The sequence below is a fragment of the Microcaecilia unicolor genome, chromosome 2 (assembly GCF_901765095.1).
Source record: "Microcaecilia unicolor chromosome 2, aMicUni1.1, whole genome shotgun sequence".
NCBI classification, from domain to species: domain Eukaryota; kingdom Metazoa; phylum Chordata; class Amphibia; order Gymnophiona; family Siphonopidae; genus Microcaecilia; species Microcaecilia unicolor.
In genome coordinates this window covers 492,335,869-492,353,128 of record NC_044032.1, presented here as the reverse complement: position 1 = coordinate 492,353,128, position 17,260 = coordinate 492,335,869, and the positions used below count along the sequence as shown (strand labels likewise).

The 17,260-nt window shown below is 39.3% G+C and overlaps 1 protein-coding gene across 1 annotated transcript in view; it reads right to left on the bottom strand.

The window, feature by feature from the left end:
* HTT (huntingtin) overlaps positions 1–17,260 on the bottom strand; it is a 990,576-nt gene that overhangs the window by 538,776 nt on the left and 434,540 nt on the right. Inside the window, exon 29 of the mRNA XM_030191138.1 lies at positions 12,295–12,405. Coding sequence (XP_030046998.1) covers positions 12,295–12,405 — 111 coding nt within the window. The remainder of the gene's footprint in view (positions 1–12,294; positions 12,406–17,260) is intronic.

Genomic DNA, 17,260 nt, shown 5'->3' with positions numbered 1-17,260 from the left:
TTAGATAAGAAGGGATTTGTGATTCATTTTGAAAACAGTAAGTGCACAATCTCTAAAAATGATGAAGTGTATGCTGAAGCTTTTATGCATAATGATGTTTATAAGCTGAACATTTCAGGTGAAGCCTCACATATGGCGCAAGTAAGGAAGAATGATGGTAAATGTAGTCTGGAAATCTGGCACCGCCGCCTGGGACATCGTGATTCTAAGGTGATCCAGGATCTTTACAGTAAGCAACTGGCCACCGGCATTCAGATAAGTGCAGATGCTGGTAAAATGGAGAAATGCATAGACTGTGTTACTCAAAAAGGTGTGAGACCCTCATTTCCTGCATACACAGGAAATAGGAGTAATAAAGTGCTGGACTTAATACACAGTGACTTATGTGGACCGTTTAATATCCCATCATTGGGAAATAACAGATTTGTGCTAATATTCTTGGATGATTTCTCTAGATACTGTGTGGCCTATTTGCTGAAAGAAAAAAGTCAAGTCACAGACATGCTGAAGAAATACGTAGCCATGGTGAGCAATAAATTTGAAAGAAAACCAAAGGTTCTTCAGACCGACAATGGTGGTGAGTTCACTTCACAAAGCATGCGCACATTTCTAGAACAAGAAGGCATTCAACATATCACAACAGTAGCTTATACACCAGAGAAAAATTCTGTTGCAGAGAGAAAATTTAGGTCACTTGTGGAAATGACCAGATGTATGCTGTCAGATAGCAATCTCCCTAAAAGACTATGGGGGGAAGCCATTCTCACAGCAGTGTACCTACAAAACAGAATGCCAACTAAAGGCGCTGAGCGCACACCACATGAGACATGGCATGGTAGGAAGCCAAACCTGTCACACATAAGAACATTTGGAAGTACAGCATATGCTCATGTACCAAAGCAAAGAAGGCATAAGCTGGATTCCACAACAGAAAGGGGCATTTTAGTTGGCTATGCTCCAGGACACAAAGGATATAGAATTTTGAATCTGAAAACTGGCATTGTTGGCATAAGACATGTTACATATTTTGATGAAAACAAAAGGGTTGATAAAGGCTGGATTATCCCAGATGAGCCTTATCATCCAGAATATGAAACTAGAACCATAATAGACATGCCAGTGTATATAAATGCCATACCAAGGCAGATGTCTGAAAGCAACTCATCTGTATCTAACGAGGAACAGGCAGAGGAAGCAGACACAGAAAGGATCATTGAAGAAGACAGTACAGTTGGAGAAGGGGAATCAATTGGAGAAGAACTCTCAGATTTAGAGGATGCGGAAAGGTCAGACCAACCTGTTGTCAGACGCTCATCCAGGGAAAACAAAGGTGTTCCACCCCCAAGACTGTCTTACCTAACAAAGTCAGCAGAAGCTCAAGAGCCCTTAACATGGGATGAGATTGAGAAAATGCCAGCAGAAGAAGCTGCTGAATGGCATAAAGCTGCACAAGAAGAAATTGATGCATTGGATAAAAATAATACTTGGATTCTTACAAAATTACCTCCTGGCAAGAAAGCTATAGGATGCAAATGGGTATTCAAGTTAAAAAGGAATGCACAAGGAAAAGTGGAAAGGTATAAAGCCAGATTAGTGGCAAAGGGATATCTTCAAAAATATGGAGAAGATTTTGATGAAGTGTTTGCACCTGTAGTGAAACACACGACAATCAGAACACTTCTGAGCATTGCAGTCTCAAAAGGCATGCAAGTCAACCACATTGATGTGAAAACAGCGTTTCTTCACGGAGATATAACTGAAGACTTGTACATGGAACAGCCAACAGGTTTCATAAATACAAAACAAAGACAGCTAGTGTGTAAATTAAACAAAGGTCTTTATGGATTAAAGCAAAGTGCAGAATGTTGGAATGAAAAATTGCATGAAATATTGACAAATTTAGGATTTAAGCAAGGTGAAGCAGATAAATGTTTGTACACTAGGTGCACAAATGGACAATATGCATACATTTTAGCTTTTGTTGATGATCTGCTCATTGCAAGCAAAAGTGAGCAAGAGTACAAGGACATTGTAAAGTGTTTAAACCTCAATGTTGAGATAAAAGAACTTGGTAATGTGTCATACTATCTTGGTATAGAAATTGAGAAACAAAATGATGGTTCTTATCTTCTAAGCCAGAAGCAGAAAATAAATGAGCTTATTGAAAGTTTAGGTATGCAAGATGCCCAAGTTGTAAGCACTCCCATGATCACTGATTTTCTGAAGGATGAAACAGTAAGAGAACCTTTACCAGATAACATCCAATATAGATCAGCCATAGGTAAGCTTTTATATCTAGCTACCACATACAGGGCTGATATAGCAAATGCAGTAGGAATTTTGAGCAGAAGGGTCAGCTCACCTACCAAATCAGATTGGACTGCAGTTAAAAGGATGGTAAGGTATTTAAAGGGTACCATTGATTGTAAATTAAAGATTTCAGCCAATAGTAATCCAAAACTAATATGTTACTGTGATTCAGATTGGGCAGGGGATCATTCTAATTATAAATCCACAAGTGGATATGTGTTTATGTATGGAAATGTACAAATTTCATGGGCCAGTCATAAACAAAGTATTGTGAGTTTGTCTTCTACAGAAGCTGAATACGTGGCCGTATCGGAAGCGTGCAGAGAACTGATGTGGATTGAAAAACTTTTGCTGGATTTCGGAATAGCTGAAAAGAGACCAATCCAGATAATGGAAGATAATCAGAGCTGCATCCGACTGTCACAGAATGACAAGGTTCAGTCACGCACCAAGCACATCGCAACGAAATACCACAACGTGCGAGAGTTGGCGAAAGAAGGGGTCATCAGTCTACACTATTGTCACACCAGTGAGATGACAGCTGACATCATGACCAAACCGTTACCCAGAGAACATTTTGTGAATCTGCGTATAAAGCTTGGACTTTGTATGAATAAATAATTGCATGACAGTTATGCATGAGAAGGGGTTTGTTGGAATGTATTGTATTTTACATGCATTGCCTGTCACCTATTATTTCTCTGTGATTACTCTGTGACCTCTGATGTGAATTACTTAGAGAGGTCACACAGCTATGCAACTTCCTGTGGGGGATAGATGCAGAACATGCAGCACATGGAGCACATGGAGCTCATGATCTCTCCTAACCTGAGAGAATCTATGGTGGTGTGAGCATCCATTACCATCTAAGCAAATGGAAGGAGCTGATAATACAAATGTATAGTAATATGTAAATATAAGCCTGTCTGATTATAATCTAACTACAAACTGTGAGTAAACAGATGTTTTGTTACTTCAACTTTAAAGTGACTCAGCAGTGAATTATTCAGGGGTGAATGAGAGAGAGATGAAGAAAGAAATTAACATTTCTAAAGCTGAAGCTGTGTGTACTAAAATCTGCTAATTATTTACTACAAATAATCCAACAGGGTCATGGACTTGATATACTGCCTTTCTGTGGTACAACCAAAGCCATATACATATTTTATGCAATTATTTTCTCTGTCCCTACTGGGCTCACAATATAGGTTTCTGTACCTTGGTGAAAAGAATCTGCAGTGGGAATTGAACCTAGCTCCCAATGTTCTCAACCGCCTGGCACTAACAATTAGGCTACTCCTTGGGACACTCATCCAGTCAGGTTTTCAAGCTATTCGCAATGAATATGCATAAGATAAATTTGAATGCACTCTCTCTTTTGTATTCAAATCTATTTCATGTATATTCATTGAGGGTATCCTAACCTCACCCACTACTACAAAATCAAGGAATGTGTTACATTTTCTTGGATAACCTATTACTTTTATTTTCACGAGTATGCATTCAGCACAGAAATAATCACCACCTATAAACTCAATGGTTTATTAAAGCACATTGTGCTTCTATGACAGACAGTCAGATGGTCACCTTAAAATTAATAATGCATTCCCAGTTTTTGAAACATGTGAAATACTTGAAGAGTAGGAAAACAGATAAAGGGGGTTAAGTCCTTTGGACAGTGACGAAAGAACTACAGTTCTCATTAGTCATATGAGAAAATAATTTTCCAGTAATTAACACAGCCTAGTAAAATAGGTTCTCTAACGTATTCTTATAGCTTTCTATACCTGATATAGGGGGTCTCTGAGAAAGCGAAAATACTTACCTGTAGCAGATACTCTCTCAGAGGACAGCAAACCATTCTTTCTCACGTGGGTGACATTATCCACGAAGCCTTGTGCAGAGCTTAAACAAGCTAATATAGGTTTAAGAGTACACGCATGTGCAAGTCCCCACTGTGCATGTGCAAGTGCCTTCTCACCCACCATGAGAGCATAGGACCATCAGTACAATAACATAGCACTGAATCAACTTCAAGGGCAGGTGAGAGGGTATATGTGAGAATGAATGGTCTGCTGTCTTCACAGAATACCTGCCACAGGTAAGAATCTTCGCTTTCTCCAAGGACAAACAGGCCATATTCTCAGATGTGGGAATCCCAAGCTACCAGGATCACCGAAAACAACAGCTACTAATCCAATGGACCTCACAACAGCGAGGACAAAAGAAGAAATTGACCTGAACTATATACAGCTGTGCAAGAGTGTAGCCTGGAACAGAACAGAATAGGTCTAGAGGGATGGAGTTGAATTCCAGACCCCAAACAAGTTTTGCAGCACTGTTTGTTCAAACTGACTCTCGCATCGGCTATCCTGCTGAAGGTAGTAGTGAGATGTGAATGTGTGGACAGAAGACCACGTCACAGCCCTGCAAATTTCTTCAATGGAAGCTGATCTCAAGTGGGCTACCAACGCAGCCATGGCTCTGACATTGTGAGCCTCGACATGCCTGAAGAGTCAGCCTAGCCTGGGTATAAGTGAATGAAATGCAATATGCCAGTCAATTGGAGATTGTGCATTCCCCGATGGAGATCTCCATCCTATTGGGATCAAAAGAAACAAAAAGCTGGGTGGAATGTCTCTAGGGCTTAGTCTGCTCCAAGTAAAAGGCAAATGCTCACTTGCAGTCCAAGGTGTGCAGAGTGCTTTCACTAGGATGGGAAAGAGGTTTTGGAAAGAATGTTGGAAGAACGATCGACTGGTTCAGATGGAACTCTGACACAACCCTAGGCAGGAATTTAGAGTGCGTGTGGAGAACTACTCTGCTGTGATGAAATTTAGAGTAAGGTGGATCTGCTACTAGGGCCTGAAGCTTACTGAACCTTCAAGCTGAATTAACAGCCAACAAAAACAAGACCTTCCAGGTCAAGTAATTCAGATGACAGGAATCCAGCAGCTCAAACGTAGCTTTCATCAGTTGGATGCAGACAATGATGAGGTACCAAGACACAGGCAGAGGTCTGACAGGGGACTTTGTCAAAAGCAAACCTTTCATGAAGTCAACAACTAGAGGCTGCCCAGAGATGGGCAGTTTACTTACTCTTTTTAATTTCCACATTGAGTGGAACATCTTTTTAGTTGTGTTTTTCGCATGATTCTCAAGTGTTAGGTGCCGATCAATGGTAACTCCGAGAATTTTCAGGGTTTCCGAGATTGGTAGATTTAGTTTTGGTGTTTTGATGGTGGTGAATTTGCTCGTGTTGTGTTGAGAGGTGAGTATTAGGCATTGGGTTTTTTTCTGCGTTGAGTTTTAATTGAAAGGCATCTGCCCAGGAGTGCATGATATGTAGACTTTGGTTGATATCATTGGAAATTTGTTTTAGGTCTTGTTTGAATAGGATGTAGATCGTTACATCATCAGCGTAAATGTATGGGTTGAGGTTTTGGTTTGATAGTAGATTGGCCAAGGGTGTCATCATTAGGTTGAATATAGTCGGTGAGAGGGGAGATCCCTGTGGAACTCCACATTCAGGTGTCCATGTGGCTGATGTAATTGAATTTGATGTCACTTGATATGAGCGTGTGGTTAGGAATCCTTTAAACCAATTAAGAGCGTTGCCTCCGATACCGAAGTATTCAAGGAAATGTAGTAGAATTCCATGATCAACCATGTCGAAGGCGCTTGACATGTCGAATTTTAGAAGTAATATATTCTTGCCGGCTGCAATCGTTTGTTTGAATTTAGTCATGAGCGTAACTAGTACTGTTTCAGTACTGTGATTAGAGCGAAATCCTGACTGGAAGTCGTATAGTATTGAGAACTTGTTTAGATAGTCTGTGAGTTGTTTGGTTACCATCCCTTCTGTTATTTTGGTTATTAAGGGAATGGATGCTACTGGTCTATAGTTGGTTAATTCACTCGCATTTTTCTTTGCATCTTTGGGTATGGGGGTGAGTAGAATGTTTCCTTTCTCCTTTGGGAAGAGTCCATTTTGTAGCATAAAATTCACGTGTTTCATTAGATCTGTTATAAAATGTTGGGGGGCAGATTTCATGAGGTTATTTGGGCATATATCTAGTTTGCAATGAGCTTTGGCAAATCTTTTTTTTTTTAAGTCTTTATTGATTTTTAATCAAATTAACAATACAGTTACATTTGAATAAGCAATGCAGAAAGGAAAATATACATTTAAATGAAACATTTTTACCAAGGGAAAAAAAAAATATCTTCTTTAGACCACAATAATGGGGGATAGTCTAAGCAAGTATGAAGACTACACAAAGTAGAAATAAAATATGAAATATGCATTGCATGTATACCTATCTTATTAACAAATATTTATTCATCAGGACCTACGGTTTACCAAGTTTCTTCATATTTATAAATGCCTTCAACTGTTCAGGCTGGTAGAAATAATACTTAAGACCCAAATTTTTAATAACACATTTACAAGGAAAATTTAAGTAGAAAATGGCTCCTAAAGATGTCGCTTCTGTCCTCATCGCAAGAAACAACTTCCTCCTTTCTTGGGTCTGCTTTATAATATCGGGATATATCCAAACCCTCTTTCCCCTGAACAGAGTCTGCATTTTCTTGAAGTAAATACGCATAACCGCGTCCAAATCTTGTTGAAAAATGAACGACACAATTAGAGTCGCTCTTTCAGAGTTAGAGTCCAAAGTTGTTTCTAGTAATTCAGATATGTTCAATCCTGGCTCTTCAGATGGAATTACTGGAAGAGAAGTTTCGGGAGGCTTTTTAGTTGGTATATAATATACTTTATTCAATGGTGGAATGGTTTCAAGAGAGAAATTTAAAACCTCCTGTAAATAAAGCTTGAAACGTCCAGTGGAGTGATTCCAAGTTCCTTCGGGAAATTCAACAACCTTAAGTTAAGCCTCCGACTGTAATTTTCCATCATCTCTAACCTACGTTGCATGGAAATATTATCCTTTATAATTGTAGTCGTGACTTCATTTAGTTTAGCAACGTCCTGCTTAAGAGCTCCCAATTGGTTCTATAGTTTCTTGTTTCGCGGTATTAAATGAAAGGGAAAGGTTTTCAACAGTACTTACAAGGTATTTTATCTCTTTTGCTGAATTGGCGACCGTAGCGTCCACCCTCTGCAGAGCCGTCCAAATGCTCTCGAGGGTCACCGCAGCTGGTTTCTTCATTGGAGCACTATGCTCTACCCGATATTCTCTCGGTATCGGGTCTCCCTCCGACATTGTGACTCCCGCTCCTCGGGTCGCTTCCATACCTTCGACCACTTCCGGGTCGAGCTTTGGCAAATCTTTTAAGCGTTTGGGAAATGAGATCTTCCGGTATTATCTCGAATTCAGTCCAGATCCTATCTGCTGGGTATACTCTAGGGTCTGGGTCTACACAGTCTAGGAGTGCAGCGTATTCGATGGGGCTGACAGGTATTTTAAGTCGCAGTTGTTCTATTTTCTCTTTGAAGTACTTCGTGAGGTTTTCAGCTCCTGGTGTATCTTTGCTGTTGTTTGTGACTGGTGTGGTGTCTAGTAGTTTATTCACGAGTTGGAAGAGTTTGTGTGTGTCCTTGTAATTTGGTCCAATTTCAGTTTTGTAGCATAGTATATGTAAAAAAGCAGCGGTCTCAGCACAGAACCATGGGGAACCCCACTATCTACCCTTCTCCATTGAGGGCTGTAAAAAAAGGTGTGGGGGTAGGTGGGTTGTGTGGGGGTGGTTGGGTGTGTGTGGGGGTGGGAGAGGGTATTAAAACAGGTGGATGCTTTGTGTAGGTGGAGGGAAGGAAGGGGACTGTAAAGGTGGATCCTATGTGTAGGTGGCAGGGAGGGAGCTGGAAAAAATATGAATGCTGGGAAAAACATGGAAGGTATTTGTGTATGGGAGGGTTGTAATATTGGTTAAATTAAGACTAATAAACTTGCAGAATTTTCAAATTTTGTGCGCAGAATTTTGAATCTGTTTGGTGTAGAATTCCGGCAGGAATAAAGAGGAAATTATATCTTCGAAACCTTTGTTTGCCTCATTAGTATAAGACAATATACTAAAGACAATATTTTGATCCACAAGAAGCTTGAACAAATGGAAAATTACAATAGAAATCTGAATTTGCGATTCTTGATTTTTCCAAAGCCATTTGGCATGACTCCAATAGATGTATTCCACAAATATGTTACTGAGAAACTTAAATTTTCTTCAGAGGCTGTTAGCCTTTAAACAAGGTATATTATTTACCTTCTAAAAACACATCTAGGAATCTAACAGCAGGTCAAACAGCTGAGGAAAGGATTAAATGTTAATAATATTTCAACTATACTGGAAGATTCTACTTGGTGAAAGAGTTACTTTATTGGTATCCTGTGTTTTTGAACAAGATTTGAATGCTGTTCTTAGACTTTATTTTCGAAATGCTCAATCATTGTTTTGTGGACAGCATATCTGGGTATATTCCAACATGCATAAAAGCATGCAGGAAAGGAAGGCAGGTTTTTCTAGCAATGAGATAGGACACCAAGTATGTTGGGGCTACTTTCCTATTAGTTTACCTTTGTAAGTGTTTAGTCTGTTTTGCTGGAGTGAAATATGTATTTTTTGTGTCAGAACAGCTGAAGGCCTTCATAAATCTAAAGAAGATGTCTACTGGAGCTACAAGTGATATAGGTTAAAAAGGAAGATCCGAGTCTCACATTAAAGGCCCTGTTTACTAAGCCGCATTATAGGCGAACTAGTGTTTTTAGCACACGCTAAATGCTAGAGCTACCCACCTTAGTAAACAGGGCCCTAAGTCTTTAAAATGTTATAGGTTTTCTTTTTTTGTTTGTTCTCCTTGATTTTTTTGGACTCCATCTTATTATTTTTGTGGTCTTGGGAGAATGGTAGCTATTTCCTATGTGAAGATGACTTAAGCCATACAAATCCTTAAAGTTCTAAGATCCCAATAATCACCAACTTAGATGTTGGCCCAAAACATAATTTGAAGATAGATAAAAAATTAAATGTGGATGTAAGAGCTTTAGAGCCGTAACATCCTAGAGTCTATCTGATACTGTCAACCATCAAACTAAGGAAAAAGCTAAATTTGCAACAGAACCTGCAAGGGAAGGACTCTAACAGAAGAAAATGATCTGCTGTTACAGAAGGCTGAAACAGTTGAAGCACACAAATGAAACTACAATAGTATTCTCCCAAAGGGAGAATGTGCCCCATGTGCCCAAACTGGGACCAAGGACAGAGAATGGAATCACAACATTAGCCAGACCTGAACTAAGGTGAAGAAGCTAAACTAAAAGTAATAACCCGTGAACCTCCTGCTGATGGGCATGAACCTTCTGGGAACAGCTGGGCAGCCCAGGATCCTTCTAAATTATATAGGAAGTTCTATCAGAATATACACAAAAGGGATATTAGTAACTGAAAAACAATCCAGAAGTTTCTGGTCTGAAAAACAGCAACGTTCTACAAATAGCTGAAGTGTGATGACAGAAATTGTCTACAGAAAGCTTTAGTACATAAGTACATAAGTACATAAGTAGTGCCATACTGGGAAAGACCAAAGGTCCATCTAGCCCAGCATCCTGTCACCGACAGTGGCCAATCCAGGTCAAGGGCACCTGGCACGCTCCCCAAACGTAAAAACATTCCAGACAAGTTATACCTAAAAATGCGGAATTTTTCCAAGTCCATTTAATAGCGGTCTATGGACTTGTCCTTTAGGAATCTATCTAACCCCTTTTTAAACTCCGTCAAGCTAACCGCCCGTACCACGTTCTCCGGCAACGAATTCCAGAGTCTAATTACACGTTGGGTGAAGAAAAATTTTCTCCGATTCGTTTTAAATTTACCACACTGTAGCTTCAACTCATGCTCTCTAGTCCTAGTATTTTTGGATAGCGTGAACAGTCGCTTCACATCCACCCGATCCATTCCACTCATTATTTTATACACTTCTATCATATCTCCCCTCAGCCGTCTCTTCTCCAAGCTGAAAAGCCCTAGCCTTCTCAGCCTCTCTTCATAGGAAAGTCGTCCCATCCCCACTATCATTTTCGTCGCCCTTCGCTGTACCTTTTCCAATTCTACTATATCTTTTTTGAGATACGGAGACCAGTACTGAACACAATACTCCAGGTGCGGTCGCACCATGGAGCGATACAACGGCATTATAACATCCGCACACCTGGACTCCATACCCTTCCTAATAACACCAAACATTCTATTCGCTTTCCTAGCCGCAGCAGCACACTGAGCAGAAGGTTTCAGCGTATCATCGACGACGACACCCAGATCCCTTTCTTGATCCGTAACTCCTAACGCGGAACCTTGCAAGACGTAGCTATAATTCGGGTTCCTCTTACCCACATGCATCACTTTGCACTTGTCAACATTGAACTTCATCTGCCACTTGCACGCCCATTCTCCCAGTCTCGCAAGGTCCTCCTGTAATCGTTCACATTCCTCCTGCGACTTGACGACCCTGAATAATTTTGTGTCATCGGCGAATTTAATTACCTCACTAGTTATTCCCATCTCTAGGTCATTTATAAATACATTAAAAAGCAATGGACCCAGCACAGACCCCTGCGGGACCCCACTAACTACCCTCCTCCACTGAGAATACTTTCTGCTATAGAAGACAAATAGGGAGAACTAATACTAAATGGTGCCATGAAGACATGCAGCATAGGAAGTCACTGGTTCCATTTAGCTCATCAAAGAACAGAGAAATTAAGTTCTAATAAAGGAATGTTAATGCAGAAATTACAACTCCAAAGCTAGATTTGTTGGAAGATACAGAAGAGCCTAGAATTCCATTTATTTATCCAAACATCTAAGTACAATAAAACATTCACTAAAAAAAAAAAAACCACAAATACACAATCTTACAAAGCACAAAATCTAAGAATCCCCATCAGCCAAATGTCCTAGAAAAGACCAAGGTTTTTAACAATTTCTTGAGTAGAGAGATGTGGTAGCCGTGTTAGTCCATTTTTTGAGGTAATCAATAAAAATAAAACATGGAAAATAAAAAAAAGTTGATACCTTTTTTATTGGACATAACATTTTTTGATTAGCTTTCGAAGGTAGCTTCGTCAGATCGGAAATAAGCAAATGTTGGTAGATGACAGTATATATAAGTTTTCCATGTCCTATTTTGTTTTATTTCTAACAATTTCTTGAACTGGGGAGCAGATGTCGACTGGCGTATAACCAATGGTAAAGAGTTCCACAAACAAAGACCAGCAATTTAAAAAAATGGACTATGAATTTCCTCCAAACATACCAGATGAAAAGATGGAATGACCAATAAATTCTGGTTTTGAGACCCCAACACCCGAGAAGGCCAGTAAGACTGCAAACTGCGCACTAAGGCCTCAGGAGCAACACCCTGTTGCACTTTAAACACCAATAACAAAAGTTTAAATTTAATACGCTGCTCCACAGGTGCAGACTCTTCTCCACTCTTAAGTGTTATACAAGTATTTTACAACTATAATATTTTGACCCACCTAAAGCATGCCCCAGGCATTTAAGTGTAAACAGTACCTTTTTGAACTCGCTATCTACACATGTACCCAATCTACATGTGTAAATGCCTCTATTTACATGTGTAAATCAATCTCTAGTTCGGAGAGTTTTTCTCTATTTCCAACCTGAGATGTTTTGAGACTGTCTTAATATGTATTACCTTTACTACTAAGTGCAATATTGCTTTAAACTTATGAACTTACTTGTAATCAAGAATCATAAAATGTAAACACTTTCTTTTTTGCTTTCTAGATGCTGTGGTGGTTACTTTCTGTTTTGGTGGCTGAGCAGAATTCATGTACATTGGCAGAACAGCAAGAGAAACATGAACTACTGATACCACCGTTCTACCAGTTTTGAGAATAAAGAGTTTTAGTTTGTGAACAGTACACTGTGGATTTCAATGCCATCAACACACCTTTCACAAGCTCTAAAATGATTAAAACTAAAAAACAAAATACCTACTTTTCCAATATCTTGAAGAGTTGCAAGCTCTAAAAGCTGAGAAAGAACATCTAGTGCAGTGCGTAGGAATCCCCCAAACTTTTCACTATTGTTCTGAAGATCCAAAGTAACCTTGTGGGAAGGAAGAAAAAAAAATAAACCACTGCACTCTTTGGATATTAAATGAGTCAAATTATGTTTTTATTGAGCAAATCAGATGATACATTTTGGTCTTGGACATGTCATCACTTCTCAGTAATTTCAAACTTTATTAATGTGCCACAATTTCGACAGAAAAGTAGCACATAAATGAGAGCAACTTCAGAGTTGGAGAGTGAAGCCTACTTACCTAACAGGTGTTTTCTGAGGACAGCATGGTGTAAGTCTTCACACATGGGTGACACTGTTCAACAGAGCTCGCTGTGGTGAGATGTGTTGTAAAACTCTACAAGTTCATAGAGCTTTATAGTAAATAGGATAACACTAACCCCCCCCCCCCCCCCCCCCCCCCGTGTACTAAGCTGCGTTAGTGGCTGCAGCTCGGCAATACCGACACAGCCCATTCAAAGTAAACGGGCTATGTCGGTATTAGTGCACGGCAGACGGGCTATGTCGGTATTAGTGCACGGCAGAAGCTAATGCGGCTTAGCAAACAGGGGGTATAATTTAGTTTAGATGATAGGGGGGTATAATTTACTTTAGATGATAGAATTTGTTTTAATAGTATATGACTTGGTTCTTTGTATATTGTTTTCCTTTCATGTTATGTCTTTTATGATGGATGTAATATTGTTATTTATACTGTATTTTTGTTCTTTGTAACCCACTGTGAACTATTACAGGATATATAAACCTTAAATAAATACATACACACACATATATATAAATAAATAAACCAACTCCTTGGAGATGCAGGTAGGTAACGTGAGGACTTCTTATTGTCATAGGAAAATATCAGATAGACTCAAGAAGCAGCTTCACTTTCTCAGAGGACAAACAGGATATGAAGTCAACAAAATTAAGAATGCCTAGCTACAGGATGACTTATAATAAAAATGGAAAAAAGTGAATGTGTTTTGTTGTGTTTAATATAGACAACTGGAAAAATAAATAAGCTCTAGGGAGGAATGTATTTGGATTTTCAACCTCAAACAGATCCCTTGGGAAAGACTCATCAAATCTAGAATCCTGCTGGGAATCCCTTCTCAAACAATAATATGATATGAATGTGTAGTCAGAAGCCTTGCAAATACCTTCCATGAACACTAACCTAAGGTAGGCCACCAATGCCACCATGGCTTTGACACTATAAGCCATGACATATCCTTCCAGTGTCATTTGCAGCTGGGTATAAGCAAAGAACATACAATCTAATGTCCACCTGGAACATATGCATTTACTAGGACCCAAAAAAAAAAATACAAAGTCACTCGCCTCCACCTACCCTCCTCTCTTCCTTCCCGTACACATTAATTGATTTGATTACTTTATTTTTTGTCTATTAGATTGTAAGCTCTTTGAGCAGGGACTGTCTTTCTTCTATGTTTGTGCAGTGCTGCGTACGCCTTGTAGCGCTATAGAAATGCTAAATAGTAGTAGTAATGTCATAGGTGATGTTCTAAGCAGGTTTGTGTAACCCTTATTTTCGAAGAGCAGCTTACCTTTCTTACTGAAATGTGCTCTTCTGGTGTTGAAAAAGTTAAATCCATAAGTGGTAAGTACTTACTGGACCATCTCAACCCTGCCATTTCTTGGTAAATTAAGGGAGCACATGGAATTGTGATACTTTCTGATACCCTTCTTGAACCAATTCTGTCCGGGTTTGAATGGAGATGCCTAAAATGCCCTACTTTGGGAGGTTGTGATGACAAAAACTGGACAGGATTAAAGAATGTGTGGGATAAACACTATATAGAAAAAGGATGAAATCCAATTAAAGCAAAACTTAAATGACCTCATAACTGTAGTGCGCTTTGATGGCAGCTTCAGAGGCTGGGAAGTACGACCAATGCCAGGCAGACTTCTATGGTCTGGGTCCCGTAAGTGGCAAAAACGGGATCAAGGCTGGGGTGGGCTTCGACAACTCCAGTAGTTGAGTAGTAGGACTGGTGCTAGGCAAACATCTGCAGTCTGTGCCCCAAAACTGGCAGGGAGAGACAGAGATTAAGAAGTGGAACCTGAGCAGAGTGCTAGATTCAACTCTGGCCAACTTTTTGGGTAGGCTGGATGGACAATGCAGGTCTTTATCTGCCGACATTTACTATTATGAGAGAAGTCTTCCTATTTGTTGTTTGGGTTTTGACAATGGTGAGTTACTCTACTTAAGTGCACTATCTTGCCATATTTGAGGTGGATCCTGTTGTACTGAAATTGTTTTCTTTCTGGCCATTCATAGCAGGTTAGTGTTGGAAATAAAACCTCAGCATATTCCTCCATTAACCTCGAAGTTCCACAGGGGTCCACCCTATTTGCTCTATTTAGCATTTACTTGTGCCCCCTTTGTTTTTATTTTTAAGGAGCTTGGGGTACATTACCAATTTTATGCAGATATCATGTACAAACTCTGGCATTCTTCTACACAGGAGTTAGAGATTGTTTAAAAATAGTGTCATCTTGGTTAGCTTGAAACAGCAAGATTGTTAATTTCATCAAGACTTAAGTTATGTTTGTTTCTAAGATACCAATGCCCTTATTGCCCAACTTGCTGTTTTTTTTGGAACTATTACAGTTCCTTTCCAAATGGAGCTGCTTTACCTTGACATAGTTTAGACTCCTAATTAAATATCCTCAAATTAAAAGTGTGGCTGTTTCTGCGCTCTTAAGTTATGGCTTCTGCAGCCCTTTAAATCATTTTTGGAACTCACAGACTTTTGTGCAGTTCTGCAAGCAGCCATCTGTCTCATTCTGGAATACTGCAGAGCAACTTAAGTTGGCTTACCAGCTTCCTTGGTTAAGGCACTGACCTCTACTGCACAACTGCTTACTGGGAGCCAAAAATTTCAGTATAGCCTCATTACACTGATTACCTACAACCTTTTGAATTGTTTAAAATTTTGTTGATGTGTTTATGGCATTAAGATATGTTGATCCACTCAACTTTTGAAAGCAATGACCTCTTAATTGTTATGACTCCTTTGCTCATTCCATCACGCTGTTATGGCCATGCATTCTTTTCAATATGTATCTAAGGGATTTGTTCGAGCATAGTTTTTTTCAGATGACAGGCCTCCTAAAGATATGATTAGAATCTGACCTTTCATGCACCTGGAGTTATGCTTGGGACACAGGAGTTTTCATATGTGTTTGGTAGACTTATTATGGTTTTTAGAGGCATTGGTTTTAGGGCTGATTGGTGGGGAAGGGAGGATTGATGATGTGTATAATATGGGGTGGGGGTATTTATGATCCAAGAGGTAATCTTATTGACAGAAGATTTTGGCGTCAAGGTTGTATACTGTTAAAACACTGCATTTGTTTTTAGGTTTTTCATGAAACTGGGTTGTGATAGGTTTTTTTTTTTTTTTGAATGACAAAATATTAAGGTGGGTTTGGTTCATTCCAAATCAGTTTGAAATAAGGTTCCTGTCAATTATGATTTGATTAGGGTTACATATTTAATATACAACAGAGGTATGATTATTTATAGAGATGTTAAAATAAGAACATAAGAATAAACATACTGGGTCAGAACAATAGTCTATCTAGCCCAGTATCCTGTTTCCAACAGTAGCCAATCCAGATCACAAGTATCTGGCAGTAACCCAAATAGTAGCAGAATTCCATGCTACCAATCCCATGGCAAGCAGCAGCTTCCCCATGGCTGTCTCAAAAAGCAAACTATGGACTTTTCCTTCAGGAACTTGGCCAAACCTTTTTTAACCCCAGATACGCTAACTGCTATTACTACATCCTCCGGCAAAGAGTTCCATAGCTTAACTATTTGTTGAGTGAAAAAATATTATTTCTATGAAACTTCCTTGAGTATCCATCCCCTAGTCTATGTACTTTTAAAATGAGTAAAAAAAAAAAAAAAATCGATTCACTTCTACTCATTCTATACCACTCAGGATTTTGTAAACCTCAATCATATCTCCCCACATCATATACTATTTTGTTATCCTTCTGTGTTTAGTCTACCATATTGCTGAGACAGAGCTTAGTTAGCCTCAGGGTCATAAAGGTTTGGTGCTTAAACACAGTTGGCCTTTGTGCTTGGTTTATAGGTCTCCTGGATGAGAGCAGTCAGTATTGGATGATTTGCTTCTTATTTTCCTCTTTGGATTTTAGATTAATAGGATTTCTATCACAGAGGATTTTAATGATCATGTGGACAATTTGAGGGCCTCTGATTTTATTGATGCAATTACCATGCTTTAGATTTAGGGGAGGAAGTTATCAATGTGGGCTACTGTTAAGTCAGGTTACTTTACCACAAGTCAGGTTATTTTAGCACAGGGTCTCAATGAAAAAATGGAATCCTGTGCTAAACTACTGTAATGAAAGGATTTTAAAGATTGCTTTTAAACTCTGAGTGACCGAAAGTGCACTCTGGGTCTGTATTTTTGATTAAAAGTAATTCTGTTTGTGTGAAAATGATTTGGAATGTGGAAGAAGATAAGACAAGGCTCTAATTACTTTGGTATGTGCAGGGGGAGGTGGATCATGTTTCAAGTTCAGGCTGGCCCACCTGGACAGAGAGGCATGTGACCACAATTCTCACGCACAGTTTGTAATTTTCCTTAGCTCAGAAAATGAGTTCTAAGCCTAGTAAAAAGGAAAATCTCCAACAGCGAAATTGGGAGCTCACCTGGGAGTAAACATACGTACTGCGTAGGGGAATGTACTGGTCTACAGACTCCTGGCTATTGCTGTAAACGGGCCCCCCCTTCCAGCTGATGACAAGAGCCTGGATGTAGTGGTTCATGACCAGTGATGTATGTGTACATTATATATTATACTTCTTTGTTATTGTTTCTCTTCAACTATA